This window comes from Salvia splendens, chromosome 19 (genome assembly GCF_004379255.2).
Source record: "Salvia splendens isolate huo1 chromosome 19, SspV2, whole genome shotgun sequence".
In the NCBI taxonomy this organism is placed as follows: Eukaryota; Viridiplantae; Streptophyta; class Magnoliopsida; order Lamiales; family Lamiaceae; genus Salvia; species Salvia splendens.
In genome coordinates, this window is record NC_056050.1 from 26239706 (window position 1) to 26257885 (window position 18180).

The following is an 18180-nucleotide window of genomic DNA, read 5'->3' on the forward strand; positions in this document are numbered from 1 at the left end:
TTATTACACAATAAAAAAAATTACCAAATTAAAATAATTGTTTTCTTAATCAAAATAATAAAATTAAAGTATAGTAATATTAAATCTATATAATAAAATTAAATAATTTAAAAAATTTAATTAATATTTTTAATTAATAAAATTAAAGTATAGTATTTTTTAATTAATTAAAATTAAAGTATAATATTTTTTAATTAATTAAAATTAAAGTATAATATTTTTAATCAACAAAAATAACTAAAAATTAAAGTTTAATAATTTTTTAATTAATAAAAAATATTTTTTTTCTTAAACGTATAACCCAAACCCGACCCAAACCCGACCCGACCCGACCCGTTATCTTCGTGTTCTTATTGGGTCGACCCTATAAGGACCCAAATTCTGAACGTGCATGTTCGTGTCGTGTTAATTTCGTGCCGGTCTGTGACGTATCAAAAATTGCCAGCCCTAAGCTTCGCCCTCTGAGTTTAATAGGATATATTAATGTTTTAAATCTATTGTACTTGGATAATGTGAAATTTATCTAAACAAATGAGACTGCAGTTGTGAAATAATGCGTAGTTCCAAAACAAATGAAACTGGTCTCACCAATTTATTTGTTACGTACATCGGTATATGTTTACGTTTCAATAATGAGAATGTATAAACAAATGATTGACAATAAAAATCTCATTTCATTTTATTAAGTATATAAAGAAAAAATATGCCACATTTCTACTAACTCACTATACTCATATTTTATTATAAAAAAATTAAAATACTTCATAAAAGTGAAGCTCACATTTCACTAATTTTTTCAAATTCAGATATGTTTACATATATTATTATTCATGCAACAAAGAAACGAGACTCTTAATCGGTGTACATCCGTCCACTTACCACCCGTCCTCTTCCACTGCCACCACCTCCACGCTGCCTCCCACCGTCACCACCGCTCCCTACCCTCCTCCTCCCTTCCTCACCACCGTTGCCTTCTTCCCCTTCATCCACACAATTATCCATTTTTTTTTTCTAATTTCGGGTCGGAGGATCCATGCTCACGATGCGTGCCCCTCATGGGAGTAGGGATGTCAATCGGGTCGGCCCATCGGGTTTCGGGCCGGCCCTACTCGGGTTGCGGGTCAATCGGGTGCGGGCTAATCGGGTTGTGTATTTTTTCGGGTTGTAAAAGTTCAACCCTAACCCTAAAAGCTCGGGTTTCGGGCTAGCCCAGCGGGTTAATCGGGTTGCTACCGATAAGATTTACATGCAATCAATCCAATAAATAATAGTAATATTCATAAAATGTAAAATATTTAATTATGATACATTTGAGATATATGGTCAAACTCAATCATAAACATGATCAAATACTAATATTTGAGATATTTCGAGAAATTTTAATGCATGTTGTAGAAATTTAAATATTTTTTTAAGTGAATTTGAAGTTTTTAATTTATTTATCAATTATTATATTAATAAAAATTCAATATATAATTTGTATATTTAATATAAAATTGAAAGTTATTTTTTTAGTTATCTATATTATAAAATTAATCAATAAAATGTCGAATTATGAGTAAAAAATAGAATAATAGAAATTTTATCGGGTTTTCGGGCCAGCCCATCGGGTTTTCGGGTCTAGCCCTAACGGGTCGTGGGTTAATCGGGTGCGGGCTAATCGGGTTTTAATTTTATCGGGCTAGAAATTTCCAGCCCTAACCCTATAAATTTGGCGGGCTATTCGGGTCAGCCCACGGGTTGCGGGCTACATTGACATCCCTACATGGGAGTGTGGCTCATATAATTTTATTGGTTTAGACTTTATTTATTCATTTTAAATATTGTAGATTTCATATTCCATTAACTCTTTATACTCATATTCTACTTCCGCTAATGTTCTCACTCATTTTTTTTATCATAAAGTCAATAAATTTCTTAAAATCCGTATCAAAGTCAAAATATATCTTTAAATGACGAATGGAGCAGACGACAAATTAAATATCCACCACAATTTAGCTGTAATGAGTGTCATTAGGCCCAATACAATTTCCATAATGGTCTAAAAATAACTACTTGAGGCTTCGTGGCCTATTAAAAGCCCAAATATTACTACCTAATTTGGCCCACTATTAAATCCCCCAATCACTAACTAAAACCCTAGGTTAGCTGCCATCCCTCTCTCATTCTCACATCTCTCGCCCAGTTTCAGCAGCTGCAAAGATGGTAATTTTGCACTGATTTTACGAATCTCTGTAGCTGATTGCGGTTGAATTTTCCTTGATTTGACAAATTGCTGCTTGTCCATAGGTTCTCTCGAACGACGTCGATTTGCTGAACCCACCGGCGGAGCTTGAGAAAAGGAAGCACAAACTCAAGCGCCTCGTGCAATCCCCGAACTCTTTCTTCATGGTAATTAATCTCTCTTGGTTTCGATTTTTGGTAATTTATTATTTTTAAAAATTGCTGTTGTTTATTTCATTGTTTTTTGATTGGATGATTGTAATTGTTGTAGGATGTCAAGTGCCAGGGTTGCTTCAATATGTGAGTTACTTCTCTTCCTAATATAAATTTCTCAGCTTAATCGTTGAATTTGTGAAATTGTGAATCTGTTATTGCTTGATTTGAAATGATTAATCAATTAATTTGATTCATGTGTGGATTTATGAGCTTGTTAGAGTATGAGTTGATGTTGGATTTTGTTGATCTCTGTGAATGTTTGTGCAGAACCACTGTCTTCAGCCACTCCCAAACGGTTGTCGTGTGCGGCAATTGCCAGACAGTGCTGTGCCAACCAACTGGTGGCCGTGCCAAGCTCACTGAGGGCTGCTCCTTCCGGAAGAAGGGCGACTGAAGAAGAACATATACGACTGTCGTATTCTTGATACAATGTGAGACCAAGGGATTTTTTGTTTTGGTATTTTCATATGCTCTTTCAAACATGATGTGATTCTTGAAGCAACTTTTAAGTTAATTCAGCCTAGATTTGGATTATGTTTTATCATCATTGACCAATATTAAAGATTTGATTTTTCTTGTGAGATTTACCTACTTCTTGCTTAGTTTGATTGATCAAGTTCTGAACTTATATTCCCCTCTCTGCATTTCTCATTGCAACTGTTTATTATTATTATTGTGATTTATGACTTTTTGGTAATCTAGTTGAAATGGCCATGATAAGCACTTTCTAGTTGATATGATCTAGTTTAAGTTACGCCCGAACACTTCAATCGTTGCAACATTTTGCTGTCCGCACCTGAGTTTTCTCGCCAGGACTCCAGATCCTTGGTGACCTTTCTTCAATATGCTTCCATGGTTTTGTACTAGGGCGCCGTAGCTAGTCTATAGTTACCAAGATCTTGATAGATATATCTAGTCTAAACTCATTTGGTTGAAAATATGTAAAAATGCTATGTCAAAGCTAAGTAGCTACATCTGCCTCTTAGTCACACTCAGAATTCAAAATCAATAGGGCCCCTGGTTATGACTTCCTTTCCAACAGTATGAGTTTCAGGATATGTCCAAATACATATGTGGTTTACATCTTATCAGTCTGCTCGAATTAGTTTGTCACTCAGAGCTATCATCACAACAACAATAACTACAATTATCATTAACAAAAACAGCTAAATTCAGCCTTGAACAATATTTTTTGACACAATAATATCTTGTAAAAAAGCAACAATTATTGGTAGAGAGCACAAAGTAAAGAACAAACAACCTTTTGCCATTATAGTCTATATGAATGCGTCTTTGTGCGTGTGTAGGGTATTGATCTGTTATGAAAACAAGTAATTGTAAAGGAAAATGTGTACCCACACATAGCCATAGATATCAATATCCCCAGAAGTTGAAGGCATGATCTTCAACTGGAAACCCATGGTAAAAGGAACTCAGAGGAAGGACATAGTCTGGCTCTTGTAAGTTGTCTTCTCCAATCCGCGATGAATCTGAGTAGTCGCACCCAAAGGCATGAGATGTAACACCCGATTCCAAGCCAGGAGACTTAACCCCATCAGTCAACCTCGGACTGCCCACATTACTCGTTTCACTTTTAGCTGAGCTCTGCACATTGGAGTCTTCATCTTCAGGAATTACTCCAGGCAGTCCATTAGAGTCGAGTAATTGTTGGTTTTCTTTATCTGTATCTCCACCAAGGTCTTTTTGTTTGAGACGAAGAACCTGGTACAAGATAGTAAAATGAGACACATGAGAAAATGCCCGACTTTAAGAAATTTAGAACCAAATTCATGATTTTGCTTTGCCATCACCTCTTCCTTCAATTTATCGTTCTCCTTCAAAAGATTATCATAGTTCGATTTCAGGGTCTCGTATCTTGCATGAAACGTTTCATAATCTGTTTCCAGCTGCTTTGTCTTCCAGCGCGCCCTGCGATTTTGGAACCACACAGCAATCTGCCGAGGCTGCAACCCGAGCTCTTTAGCAAGCTGAGTCTTCCTCTCGGGTTCAAGTCTATTGTCTGCCTCAAAGCTCCTCTCGAGAAACTGGACTTGCTCGACAGTAAGGCGCCTCTTCTTTTCTTGCTGATTGTAATACTCATCCAAGTAATCTTCTCCGAACTCCTCTTGATCTAAAGACGAGTAAACCATGTTTCTGGATCTTTTCCCACCACCACCAGCTCCGAAGTTAAGCATTGTATTCGAGCCTGAAAGAAATACGAGACTATTTCAAATCTACGAACAAAATGACTCAGTGTTCTACTTATGATTCGTACACCATAAACAAGCTCGTTTCACTTCATAAGATAAAAAAGCTCATTCAATCTGAATCAACTGATAATCAAACAAATGACACAAGCATATAAACAGAAGAATTGCAAAAACATGTCCACTAAATTCACACCAGTTGATTTACAATCGCAAACAAGAGATGCATGAATTCCACTTGAGTTCATCACACAACTAGCTACAATTAAAATTTTACTAAATCAGAGCACAAATCATCATCAAAAGTCAACGCAGCAGAAAATATAATTTGATTTTGGGCGAGTTGACATACCAAGAGAGATTTCTGCAGCAATTGAATCAAGAGGCTGATCAAATCTGCGTTGAATCGGAGCATCGGCGCCGCCGTAGATCGTTGCTGAACCAGCCATATCCAATACCCTAACACTCAAATTAGTACAGTAAAAATCGAATCGAATAAACAATTTCAACAATCTGCCGTATTAGGGATTGATGATTGAATCTGCGGCATCCGATAACTAATTTAACACCACAGGAGAGCTAACTAGATGAGTAAACTATGAAATTTGTGGCGGAAGAAGCTGGTTATGATGATCTCGGTGATGTGTGAAGTGTGGGAGCAGCGGCTGCCGATCACGCCCATCATCTCTCTAGAATGCTGAGAATGGGAGGGGGGAGAAGCATGGGAGGAGTTTGAGTGCGTGTGGTGCGTGTTTTTCTGGAAGAAAATGGTGTAGAGAGAGGAAATTCAACGATGGTGGAATGGGATGAGGGAGAAGGAGATGCTTCTAATAATAATTGAAAAAAAAAGAAAAATCGGAGGTTGAAAAAAATAAATAAATAAACATATTCTATGCATTATATTCATATTTTCCGAGTTAAAATACATTTGTTCATAATTTTTTCATAAAATGACATTTTATGTTGCTATACTATAAGAAAGTAAAACTTTTATTCCACTTGCAACAAAATTAATTATTTTGAAACTATAAGAAGTTGAGATCTTTATTTCATTCACCATACACTCGCAAAATTATTGAAATTTGTGCTAAAATCAAATTGAACACTACTTTGTGAATGGTTTGTGAATGGAGGGGTTAATAGCATCCACAACGGAGAGCACGCGCTCGTCGTCCGCCGCTGCGCTCTTGCCGCTGGCACGGCGCTGCTCGATGCATCGAGCACGTCCGTGCCAGCGAGCAGCATACGTGGCAGCGTGTAATTGGCCAACGACATATCCTTTGGAAAATCATTTTTTTAAATCGAAAATAATACCAAAAATAAAAAAATATTTTCCCAATCCCAAAAAATGGCCATTTTTTTGCCCGTTTTTCTGTATTTTTTTTATTTCCCCCCCCCAAAATCATCTATAAATACACACATTCATCATCCATTTTCACATCAAATCATCTCTCATTCATATATTTCATACAACTTATCTACACTTTCATCTCTCACTCAAAACCTCAAATGGATTTCACCCATCTCATTGCGGAAGCGGAGCGCGAAGAACAAGAATACTACGAACAACATCGTGCCGCTTATGAAGCATATGTCGCAGCAAATACCCTCGCCCCTCCTCCTCAACCAACTAGATCAATTCGCCGCTACATCCATCGTGACCGGGAGGGAGCCCACGAAAGCCTCGTTGCCGACTATTTTGCCGACCCGCCGCGGTTTCCGGAAGATAACTTTAGGCGCCGTTTTCGCATGTCAAAGCGCTTGTTTATGTGTATTGTCAACACATTGTCCGCCCGTGTTGAATTGTTCCAAACAGGTCCAGATGCAGCCGGTCGGCAAAGTCTCTCGGCGTTGCAGAAGTGTTCGTGTGCCATCCGACAACTCGCTACTGGGCAAACGGCCGACCTCTTCTACGAGTATTTGCATGTCAGTGAGTCCACTAGAATCCTGTCTTAAAATTTTTTGCGAGGGCGTTCGTACAACTTTCGGTGATGAATTCCTTCGGGCACCCACCACCGATGATTGCCAACGGTTGCTTCGTCTTCACGAATCAGTCCATGGCTTTCCCGGTATGCTTGGCAGCATTGACTGCATGCATTGGAGGTGGAAGAATTGCCCGACTGCTTGGAGGGGGCAACACTTAAGCGGCCACAAAGGCGGAGGCCCAACACTTATCCTTGAAGCTGTCGCCGACTACCGCCTATGGATTTGGAATGCATACTTCGGTGTTGCCGAATCCAACAACGACTTGAACGTGCTCTATTCTTCACCCCTCTTCAATGATGTGTTGAATGGTGTAGCACTGGCGATCGACTTCACCGTCAATGGAAATGTATACCACATGGGTTACTATCTCACCGATGGTATCTACCCAAGGTGGTCGACTTTCGTGAAGACGCTCAGCAACCCGCAAGACCCGAGAAGGGTTCTTTTTGCGCAGCGTCAAGAGTCCGCGCGGAAAGACGTCGAAAGAGCCTTTGGGGTCCTTCAAGCCCGATTCAACATTGTGAAGGCCCCGTCTCGGTTGTGGTACGTGAAAAATATCGCCGACATCATGTACACGTGTATTATCTTACACAACATGATTATAGCCGACGAAGGACCGAGGGCGGCTAGCTTTTACGACGAGGATGATGCCGGAAGCTCAAGCGCGAGGTCTCCCCCACGCTGAGGTGTGCATACGACGGTGGGTGAGAGGATCGAAACAAGGCACTCAATGCGCGATACCCGAACCCACGTTGAGCTACATGAAGACCTAATCAAACACATGTGGGCGAAATTCGGCCACGAGTAGTGGGTTTTTTAATTTTATGAATTTAATTATGTAATTTTTAATTTTTAGGAGTTTAATTATGTAATTTTTAATTTTTAGGATTTTAATTATGTATTTTTTTATTTTTTAAGATTTTAATTATGTATTTTTTAATTTTCAATGTATTTTGTAATATTATTCCGGATATGTTTAATGTATTTTAATTTTGTGGAAATGTTCTTATTTAAATTAAATAATGGAATGGTGGGACCCTTGTGCTCGTCCTTGCGGAAGAGCACGACTGTGGGTGTTGTGCTCTTGCCTAAGAGTAGACAGAAAAAGTGGGGCCTGACCCACAACCGTGCTCGTTGGCAAGAGCAAGGTTGTGGATGCTCTAATGCTACTCTTTCACGAAAAATAGTTTTTCTTTTTTATAATAAATGACACGAAGTACGATAGGAGAAAAAGTGCTTAAAATCTATGAAACGTAACAGATATACATTAATATATGTCAACAAATCAAATCGTAAAAGACATACAAACTCTTTTTCATAAACGGATGTATAATAGTTCTATGTATGCATGTTAAAAATCTAAAGTATGACAATTGTTTCTATCACAAATTTTTGAGACTTGAGTTACATATGGATATTTGTGAAGAAAGTACTAGTAATACTTTAGAACAAAAAACATATCAATAATTTTGAAATTTGAAACTAATATTACTTCTTAAATCGAATTTAACTTTTACTAAATTAGAAAATGGCACTAATTAATTTTAAATTTAGGCCTGAATCCATACGTCATCGATCTGTATTTGTCTTTATCAATACTTGAAGGTCTAAAATTTTAGATGGTTGTCTATATTTTAGTAGGAAGGTCGAGTTGACTTTAAGGCATTAGGTAATGAATAGCTAAGAAATTAAATCGAATTCATTATTATAAAATTGTTTGTCACCAGGATATGAAGCTTGAAACAGATATTTATCCTTTTTAAATGGAGTATTAATTATGTTATGAAGTATTTTTATGTTTTACAATATACATATACACGTGTAAAATGAAATAAAACATCATATCACAATATACTAAGCAAACATTAAAAACTAAACTTTTTTGTGATGCGTCAATAATTTAAAATTAATCTCGTCATGCTTTCTCTCCTCCAAAGAAATTTAAAAATTGCAAGGAGAACTTAGTTCTAATTTTCAAAGTCATTATAAGAAATACTAGTAGTACTACCTATCAAATTTGATGAACGTGTACGTCACAATCCACAAATTTAAATATGTTGATTCTTTCTGCCAATCAAAATATAGAAATAATATAATGTTCTAGAATGTTATGTCATTACATAGAAAAAAGGATCGAATCATCGAATAAAATAAAATAATCACTGTAAAAGATAAACAGTGAACAAATCATTGTTTTAGATAATTGATTAATCGTGTCGTTGAATTAGGGTTCTTGGCTTTAAAAACCAAAAACTTTCACCAAATTCCGGTTTTTCCCACGAATTATGAGATTGGTTTTTAAAACCACGAACTTTCACATCGTATGCCATTTCCCAACCCGACCCGAATAACACATTTCCGGTGCAGAAGTTGTCCAACGTGGACAGCCGCAGAAATGACATGGATGCCGGAAAACGACGTCGTTTTACCCTCAGTCAAGAATTAAAACACTTAAATGATCAAAATCGATCAAAATTAATCAAAATCTCCTAAACCCTAAACCCTAAACCAAAATGGCATACGATGTGAAAGTTCGTGGTTTTAAAAACCAATCTCATAGTTCGTGGGAAAAACCGGAATTTGGTGAAAGTTTTTGGTTTTTAAAGCCAAAAACCCGTTGAATTATTGTGAATTTCATCTAGAGTAAAAATCTAAATTTTCGCAGCAAATTTATCATGTTTCACAGAGAACTCAACAAATGCTTACGATTCTTATTAAAACTGAGATTGGAATACTTGGATTGGACAAAACCGTACTTGGGCTCTGAAATTATGGATCAATTCAACGGGCCGGGCCTAGTATATTAATGCCCAATTGAGGTAACAAGTCTGTTTTGATACTTATAACTGAGAAATTATAAGATAATACCAACCGGTCGTAGTGCAGTTGGCAGCGTGGAGTTATGGTGACCTTAAGGTCACGGGTTCAAATCCTGCCACCCGTTGGGAGACTTTCGGCCTTAATCCGTAAACTCGGTCGAACAGAATTAGTGGGATTCTGCAAAAAGCGGGTTCGATTCACATGTGGTCAAACTCATTCATGTTAGAGTGTGACAATGAAAGAACTACAAACCGTAACCCCTGGTCGGACAGAATTAGTGGGATTCTGCCAAAAAGCGGGTTCAATTCACATGTGGTCAAACTCATTCATGTTAGAGTGTGACAATGAAAGAACTACAAAAGAAATCCGTAAACCCGGTCAAACAGAATTAGTGGGATTCCGCCAAAAAGCGGATTCGATTCACATGTGGTCAAACTCATTCATGTTAGAGTGTGACAATGAAAGAACTACAAAAGAAATAAAATTGGGGATGTAGCTCAGATGGTAGAGCGCTCGCTTAGCATGCGAGAGGCACGGGGATCGATACCCCGCATCTCCATGAATATAATTTTAAAATAACAATTTAATTTTTTGCCTATATTTACACAACAATTTATCTTTCTCGAGACATAATATTTTAACAATAACTTTTAATCTTTTGTAAAAACAATAACTTTCAATATACGATATGTGGAGTTGACATGCTTGATATCTTGATATATGTGCAGTTAAGAAGAATAGCTGAAATACAAATCCATTATATTTTTATGAATAATCTTGGGAAGTAGTTATCAATGAATTAAAGCAAGCTTTATTATTTTTCTTCAATATTTGCAGATCTACACAATAAAAAGGTAATGAACGTTTGAAGTTTAAATATCAACCTAAAATCCTACTCTCAAAATGGCTAAACAATTCTCTATTCCATCGCTCTTTCTTCTTTGCCTCTAGGCTTCACGTAAGTTTACACACTTTTTCAATCTCTTGGCTTACTAAGTCAAGTTCTGATTTCGGATGCCATGAAAAATTATACTTTTTAAATTAAGTCTATATTGAACTCATTTTAATTTTACGACCAAAATCGATTTACTTATGAGGATATGTTTATATTTTAATTTTGGATTTTCACCACATTAGCATGTTCCATGTAAACATAATTTGCAGAGGAGATGATGGTGACTGAAGCAGCTACATGCTCAACAACAAGCCATTTGTTTGGGGGATCATGCTCAAGCACTAATGTTAACTATTGCAACTCAGTTTGTAAGAAAGAGGGTTTCTTCTCTGGTGTCTGCAAAAGCTCCAAATGTTTCTGCCAAAAAGATTGCTAGAACAGTGGCAAAGGAAACTGATAATAATGTTGCATTTTGTTAAGAATATATTGTAACTTTGACAAAAGGTGTTATGATAATAATGTTGTATTAATTGATTTACAGGAATTAAGAGGTTTTTAAGATTATACTCGCTCAGTTATACATTGATGCATTTTTTGGCACAAAAAATAAGAAAAAAAAATGTTTATCACGTTGTGTGGAGTGAAAAGATAATAAAGTAAATTAAAAGAAATAAAAAAGTATATGAGAATTAAGTAAGAAAAAGGAAAAAAATGTTAATTATTACTATAGAGACAATATTAAAATGAAGTCTTTTGGTGATTATTAAAACAATATTGTACGTTTCAAGAAAATGAGAAAAGAAAATAAAGAGGAAAAAAATATTTTAATGAAATTATTTCATATTAACTATCAGTAAAAGATGACGTTTTATACACGGATGATATAATTGTGAAAACATGAAACCGTGATTTAGTATTACGTTTTCAAATCATATAGGATTGATTATAGTTTGTCCAAAATTTATAATCCAAATTATTATTATCCCTGTATTTTTAGACTGAGCAGCTTGGTGATATACTGATATATTAGGAAGAGCTAAATGCAGATTTGACAAAATCATCCTAATATATGAGCAGACAATGTAGTAATATTAAATAAAAGAAAAGTCATTAGCCATCACCCTTTTAATGGAAAATTAAAGAGATGGAGAGAAAAGGAGATACAGAGAGAAGATTTAACAAGTGAAAAATGAAAAAAAGTGAAAGAGACATCTTTGCTTTATTTTTTGAATGTCTAAAAATACCTTTCATATTTTGAGGATATTTCAGTCCCAAAATTAGTTTAAAAAAATGAAAAAGTATAAAAAATGTGGTTATAGCAAAATTTCAAGAATGTCCCATGCTACTTTTTAAACTTGAGGGACTAATTTGTGCAAATTCAAAAGATCAAAGACTTGTTACGTAGTTCACTTTTAATTAATATAAAAGCAACAAAGAAAAGACTTTTATTCGTAGTCACTTTTAACAACATAATTTGTAGTCACATATTAAAACTATGTATATTTACAATAACTCTTTTTTGGAGCTTACAAATATAGGTCAAAAGATACCATATAAAAAGTATCACACATTGCGGCTATATTGCTAACATATGTGATAGGTTGACAGGTTTATTTTTTTGAGGTAAATGCATTTAAAAAGAATAACCAAAATAGAACTCCATTGTCTTTCTATGTAAAAATAGTAGAAATTTGTTATCAATGCAATTTAAATAAATTTAATATATTTTTTCTTCAATTTATGCAAGTTTACACTATAAAAGGTATGAACGTGTGAAGTTTAGATATCAACCTAAAATCTCACTCTCAAAATGACTAGACAATTCTCAACTCTCTCAATCCTTCTTCTTTGCCTCTTCTTTGCTTCTCGTAAGTTTACACATTTTCATAATATCTTCTTGGCCTACTAATCTTTTGGATAATAACATGTAAATTATTTCAATTTGGTCAAGTTCTGATTTGTGCAATTATACATTTAAATTAAAGTTTATTTTTAATTTATGACCGAGTATCTGTTTTCGGTCCAAAAAAAAACCATTTTTTACATCTATATACGTTTATAAAAATTAGTTTGATTTTATTTATAATACTATAGTATCTCATAACATATTATTTTCAATATATCCACTAATATAGTACTCCACCTTTTATATCACAAAACCAACATTTTATTCATACATAGTAACCATAATAAAAACTTTAGTGGTTAGGAAACATTGTGCCAAACTAATCATATGTAAAACAAGAGAGAAAAAATGACAGAATATTTCTACAACATAATCGACTAGACAGTAGACACACATGTGACAATATGTCCAGACCACTACATTTTTAATTTGCACATCTATTTAGATGTATTATTGATGGAATTAGATATATTCAAAATGTAAGATGATTAAATATATGGATATGTTCTTTATCCATGATTAATTAATTTCATTTACAGAGGAGAAGATGGTGATTGAAGCAGCTGCATGCTCATCAACAAGCCATTTGTTTGAGGGGAATTGCTCAAGCTCTAACGTTAACTACTGCAACTCAGTTTGTAAGAAAGAGGGCTTCTTATCTGGTGCATGCAAAAGTTCCAAATGTATCTGCAAAAAACAGTGCTAAGAGCTCGGCGGCGGAAACTGATAATAATGTTGCATTTTGTTAGAATTGGTACTTTGACAAGAGGTTAATAATGTTGTATTAATTGATTACATGAATTAAGAGGTTTTTAAAGATTATAATCCATGGCAGCGATGAGCTGTGGTGACCTTGAGGTCACGGGTTCAAACCCCGCCACCAGCTGGGAGACTTTCGGCCTTAATCCGCAAGCTCGGTCGAGCAGGATTAGTCGGATTCCGCCAAAAGGCGGATTCGGTACACCTGTGGTTAAATAATAAAAAAAAGGATTATACTCCATCAATTCCACCAAATCTTTGTCATGTTTATTAATTGAGACGAGTGCATTTAAAAAGAGTAACAACAAAAGTCCATTATCTTTCCATATAAAACAAAATGGAAAGTTGTTATAAAATTGGACTGAAATAAGATTTATTATTTTTTCCATGAAAAAATTAATGGAAAATAAGCTTTATTATTTTTCTTCAATTTATGGAATTCTCCATTGTATAAATGTGCATATCAAACATCAACCTCAAAATATACTCTCAATATGGCTAAAAAATTCACAACTCTCGCGCTCTTTCTTCTTTGCCTTTTGGATTCTCGTAAGTTGACACACTTTTACCATATCTTCTTAGCCCACAAATTTTTTTGGACATGTTATTGCATTTTGGTCAAGGTCTAATTTTTGCAATTATAAATTTAATTAAGTATATTTTCAATTTATTCTAATTTCACAATCAAAATCAATTTATTCCGAAATTAGAATTTTAGGTTTGTAATGTAAGATTTTAGTCTTTGTTTGGTTTGCTTCTCTTGCTGTTTGGTTTGGTTTGGTTTGTTCTTGGTTTTGTAAGGATAGTGGTGTAACAACCCTAAACTTTTAAGGGATTTTACGAGATCAAATAAAAGCACGGTGCAACTGATATTGAGATTTTTCAAGGCAACACTGAAGTTTTAAAGAATCTTATGTCAAGTGAGGAGAAACTAGACAAGGCATCTAATAACTTTTGTGTGTTATTTAGCAATTATTTTCGATGAATATTCACAGAATAAATTCAAAATAAAAATTACCCGATACATGCCTCAAGTCCAATATTACAAAATGATCAAAGCCTAATCTATTACAATCAGAAGTGAAAGATGTGCAAGTCTCGGGCAGCCTGTTGGATTGCAAACATCCCAACAAAGTCCAACACGACACCAATATCCCCAAATGGATGTTCCTACATAAAATGGGAAGTTAGTAGAAACTATTATAGCTAATGCCAAGATCAAAATATAAAGTAGTATGGATTAAAGAGGACTTCATTTATGAGATTATATCAAATAAAATATGAGGATATTGCAAGTGGGTAGTATGCATTTAATGCATATAATCTTTGCATATCTCATAACAAGATTTGTTAAGGAGATCTAGGGGGCAGATTATGCCAAGTAAACAAGTAAGATATCAAATCTCTCAGGAGATCAAAACGTATCAAATAAGAGATTTTTATATCATAGCTTGCAACTTACCCAAGGATGACAACTATATACAACCCCAAAGATAGAAGCACAGCCTCCAAGTTTTAGGCACTAACTGCCGAGATGGAGGCCTATATAAGCCGCCTCCCTTCACCTTCCCCCACCCCACCATTCGACACCAATATTCACACAACATAAGGAGCTGCACAAGGAGTGGAGAGGGGAGCAAGGAGGAGTGGCAGGGGCAGGACATCAGTCCACCAAACCAAGAGGAATCACCGAGAGCTTAGGTAATCAAAATACTCTCCTCTTGCATCATATTAGAACCTCATGCTCAAGAACTTAAGAGCTTTAGGATTTCCACAGCACATGATTTGGAACAAAGAATATCACAAGTTGCTTTTAGCCCAAGATCAGTAACGATTTATCATGACTACAGCCCAAGGAAAGATTAAAGCTTTAACACACTATAGTCAAGACCTTCAACATCACCTAGCTACTGCCCAAATTTCATATTCAATCAAACTAAGTAATGAAAAGGAGTAAAAGAACTTAGCTTTAAGGACGAGGGGCTGCCTCGGAGACCACCGGCGACGACGAGGCCACGAGGGCAGCCGCGTGGACTCCATGGTACAGCAGCGAACCCAACCGGGCAGCAGCTACACAGCACGCCGCTGGAGGCGGCAGACGAGCCTGACAGACGGGGCAATGATACGGCAGCTCCGACGGTGACCGACCCCCAGGCAGCTCGAAGGGACCGATGCTGTGAGGGAATGGGAGAAGCCGGCGATGCTACTCGCCGGTCCCCAACCTGACACCGTGAGAGAGGCGGTGATGGTGAAGCTGCTACAGCGGCGCCGCCTTGCGAAGAAGATGGCGACTGATGGTGGTGTCGTGGGCCGCGAAATCGGAGGAAAGAGAGGGAGAGCTCGATGGTGAGAGAGCCGACGAGGGAGTGAGAAAAGAAGAGTGGAGGCGCCGCTGATCCCTCACTACATTTTGGGATTTCAGTTTGAATTAGAGAATGAATGTTGGGGGAAAGGAGCCGGCGAGGAGGCACTGCGATGCTGGCGACGGAGCGCCGGCGATTGGAAAAAGGCGACACTGAATTCGCCGGAGAGAGAGAAGAGGAATGGAGACGGAATTCTCAATTAGGGATTTTCAATTTGAGAATGAAAGTATGAATGTTGAGAGAGACAGATGCCGATAGTAAGGAATAAGGGGAGTGGGCTGATCTTAGATGTGCATTGGGCCAAGGAGGATTTAATTCTAGTTGGGCTAAGAACTTATTTGGACCGTAGGTTTCAAATACAAGAATTTGGGCTCTTTTAGCTGAAGGATGGTGCTGGGATTACTTTATCTCTTGGGCTGATTTTGATTGTTAAGGAGCAAGCTACCTGAATTTAATGGTTTGAGCCCATAAATAAATTAAGGAAATGGTCATCTAATTAAATTGAGAATAGTGGGCTGCCTTGTTTAATTATTTTGTTGGGCCAAGAGATTTTAGTTGCTGCAAGTTGAACTGATCTTTAGGCCGAAATAAATTAAAGATGGAGAAGAGCACTTGAGCCGGACGGAATTAATTTACGAAGGAGCTTGGGCTGATATTAATTTAGTCTTGTCCAAGAATTCTAATTAAGTTCTTGGGCATGAGTAATTAGGGGCATGCATTCTAATTCTAATTAAAGTTTAAGAATTTCTTGAGGTCTAATTAGTATATATTGTGATATTTTCAAAACGGTACGTTCGCAAGTAAAGTCGGAACGAAAGATTCAAGTTAAGAGAACTAAGCGATCGAGGTGAGCTTTCCTATACTAAAAATACAAATCGTATTTTGTGATAACACGAACACATGTTCGTGATTTTTTTTAAGATGTTGTCTTGCCATAAATGTTTTGTGTATGATGCCTATCTGTTTGGCTAAGGCCAAGTGACTTATGAATGATGATATATGTGAATCGATTCGATTTTGAGTCCTGGTAGGGTGGTGTCCCTACTGGGAACCTCTGACCGTGAACGGCAGAGAAGGTGACCGAGGAAGGTGGCCACCTTCCCGGCACATGGAAACCTCTGACATGATGGGCAGAGAAGGTGACCGTGCGAGAACACCATCTCGACGGCACAATGTGATCAGATATGGCAAAGTACAGGAAAAAGGGACTGCAGTCCAATGTGAATATTTTTAGTAAGCTCAGGTCTTTTCAATAAAACCCCCGAGTGTTACTGTGATGATGGCTTGACAATATTTTCAAATGTATATGTGTAATTTTCGGCAATGTGTTCACTGAGTACTTTTGTACTCAGCCCTGCATATATTTCTAAATGTGCAGGTTGAGCAGCGAAGTGGTGGAGGAAGTGCTATTGAGACAAGACATTTAATTCAGTTAGATTTTGACTCTCGGAGGTTCATGTCCTCATACATGGAACCGCGTTCATTTGCTTCCGTTGTGCATCTTAAAAGACTCAAGTCTATTTTGTTCAAAACTCTGATTTTATTTCGAGCTATTCCCATTTGTTTCGAGCTATGGTCGATTTGTGTTTTCCCCTTTCTTCCCCGCTTCTTTAATCATCCCCTAGTCGCGATCAACCGTGTTTTCTATCCTTAGAAAATGCGGTCGTGACAAGTGGGGTGTCTGTGGTAGCTGCTGGCCTCTGTTTTTTCTCTTTTACTGTAACTTTGATTCACTTGTACTTTTGAGCTTTTGACTTATCTTCGGGTCATGACTTGAGCACGTTTTATAATTATAAAAAAATGTGAAGATTTAGTGGGGAAATCACCTGTGGGGATCTATTTTTATTTAAATTGTAATTTTCACTATGTTCCATCGACAAATAATTATTCCACATTATCGGTCATAGCATCAGAAATCAATTAAAAAAATATTATCCTTTTAACTAGAGTATTTTATTATCACATCTTGTTGTTCCATCTCGTTGATTACAACCTAGTGTGTCCACTCTTTTCATACCAAACATTATTTTTGTAACACTCTAACCGTTTTTTTCATTTAGTGCCTTGTAACATGAGTAAAATTTAGTGGACTATACATTGTAACATGAGTAAAATTTAGTGGACAGAACATGTTGTCACGTGACGTGTCAAGCCAATCACAATCATAGGAAGAGAGAATATATTTCTGCGCTTGTGACTGGCTGAACATATCACGTGACAAAATGTGTCTGAACTACTACTGAGCACACCCGTTTAGGCCAATTTTTTTTATGGATTTAGTCTTTACCTATATGTGTAGTAACTAGTTTCATTTGCAGTGGAGACAATGGTGAGTGGAGCATCTATATGCTCAAGGATAAGCAAAACGTTTACCAGGAGTTATTGTTGAGGCCTACTGCTCCTCACTTTGTAAGGAAGAGGGCTATTTATTTGGTGCCTGCAAAGATCAACAATGTCTCTGCTCACAAGTTTGCAATTAGAATTGTAACTTAGATTTTGTTGCCAATTTAGGCATTAGAGTTTATGTATTTTCATAATAGTAATGTCGAAATGGAAAACTTCAATTTGAATTTCCGACGTTTCAATCAATCTTTGTAATTATTACTTTAAATTTTAAACTAAGAAAACAGATGTGTCAAAATGACCAGGTTTCATCTGTTGAGTCACAAAACGCCCGGGCTGGACCGACGGACTCACATATCTAAATCCTATGAGATTAGAAACAAAAAATTAAATATAGAGTTTAGATTCCTCAATTGTTGAATCCATATACAGAACTGACATCTTTTGGTGATGCTCAAAACA

The 18180-nt window shown here is 36.4% G+C and overlaps 2 protein-coding genes, 1 long non-coding RNA gene and 1 other non-coding gene across 5 annotated transcripts; 3 read left to right on the plus strand and 1 right to left on the minus strand.

The window, feature by feature from the left end:
- Positions 1-2113: 2113 nt before the first annotated feature.
- LOC121780397 (40S ribosomal protein S27-2-like) lies at positions 2114-3026 on the plus strand. Its single transcript, XM_042177991.1, has 4 exons — positions 2114-2205; positions 2290-2391; positions 2495-2523; positions 2707-3026. The coding sequence occupies exons 1-4, from the start codon at positions 2203-2205 to the stop codon at positions 2831-2833; spliced, it is 261 nt and encodes an 86-aa protein (XP_042033925.1). The 5' UTR covers positions 2114-2202; the 3' UTR covers positions 2834-3026.
- A 536-nt stretch (positions 3027-3562) lies between these two features.
- On the minus strand, positions 3563-5476 carry LOC121780396 (homeobox-leucine zipper protein HAT5-like). Its single transcript, XM_042177990.1, has 3 exons — positions 4999-5476; positions 4251-4645; positions 3563-4161 (listed from the first exon to the last, which is right to left on the minus strand). The coding sequence occupies exons 1-3, from the start codon at positions 5093-5095 to the stop codon at positions 3814-3816; spliced, it is 840 nt and encodes a 279-aa protein (XP_042033924.1). The 5' UTR covers positions 5096-5476; the 3' UTR covers positions 3563-3813.
- Positions 5477-9938: 4462 nt separating this feature from the next.
- TRNAA-AGC lies at positions 9939-10011 on the plus strand. The gene has a single exon. It is a non-coding gene; the product is annotated as a tRNA-Ala (tRNA).
- Positions 10012-13941: 3930 nt separating this feature from the next.
- Positions 13942-17949, plus strand: LOC121778147. Of its 2 annotated transcripts, none has more exons than XR_006045626.1 (3): positions 13942-14713; positions 16182-16222; positions 17694-17949. It is a non-coding gene; the product is annotated as an uncharacterized LOC121778147 (long non-coding RNA). The 2 variants fall into 2 exon arrangements; XR_006045625.1 differs by lacking the exon at positions 17694-17949 and adding an exon at positions 16754-16771.
- The last annotated feature ends 231 nt before the right edge of the window (positions 17950-18180 follow it).

Excerpts from the sequence above, each read along its gene's own strand:
- LOC121780397 (XM_042177991.1), top strand. Across the intron at positions 2,392-2,494 it reads CCCCGAACTCTTTCTTCATG|GATGTCAAGTGCCAGGGTTG; the intron begins GTAATTAATCTC and ends TAATTGTTGTAG. Across the intron at positions 2,524-2,706 it reads TGCCAGGGTTGCTTCAATAT|AACCACTGTCTTCAGCCACT; the intron begins GTGAGTTACTTC and ends ATGTTTGTGCAG.
- LOC121780396 (XM_042177990.1), bottom strand. The coding sequence starts at position 5,095 with ATGGCTGGTTCAGCAACGATCTACGGCGGCGCCGATGCTCCGATTCAA. Across the intron at positions 4,646-4,998 it reads TGCTGCAGAAATCTCTCTTG|GCTCGAATACAATGCTTAAC; the intron begins GTATGTCAACTC and ends TATTTCTTTCAG. Across the intron at positions 4,162-4,250 it reads ACGATAAATTGAAGGAAGAG|GTTCTTCGTCTCAAACAAAA; the intron begins GTGATGGCAAAG and ends ATCTTGTACCAG.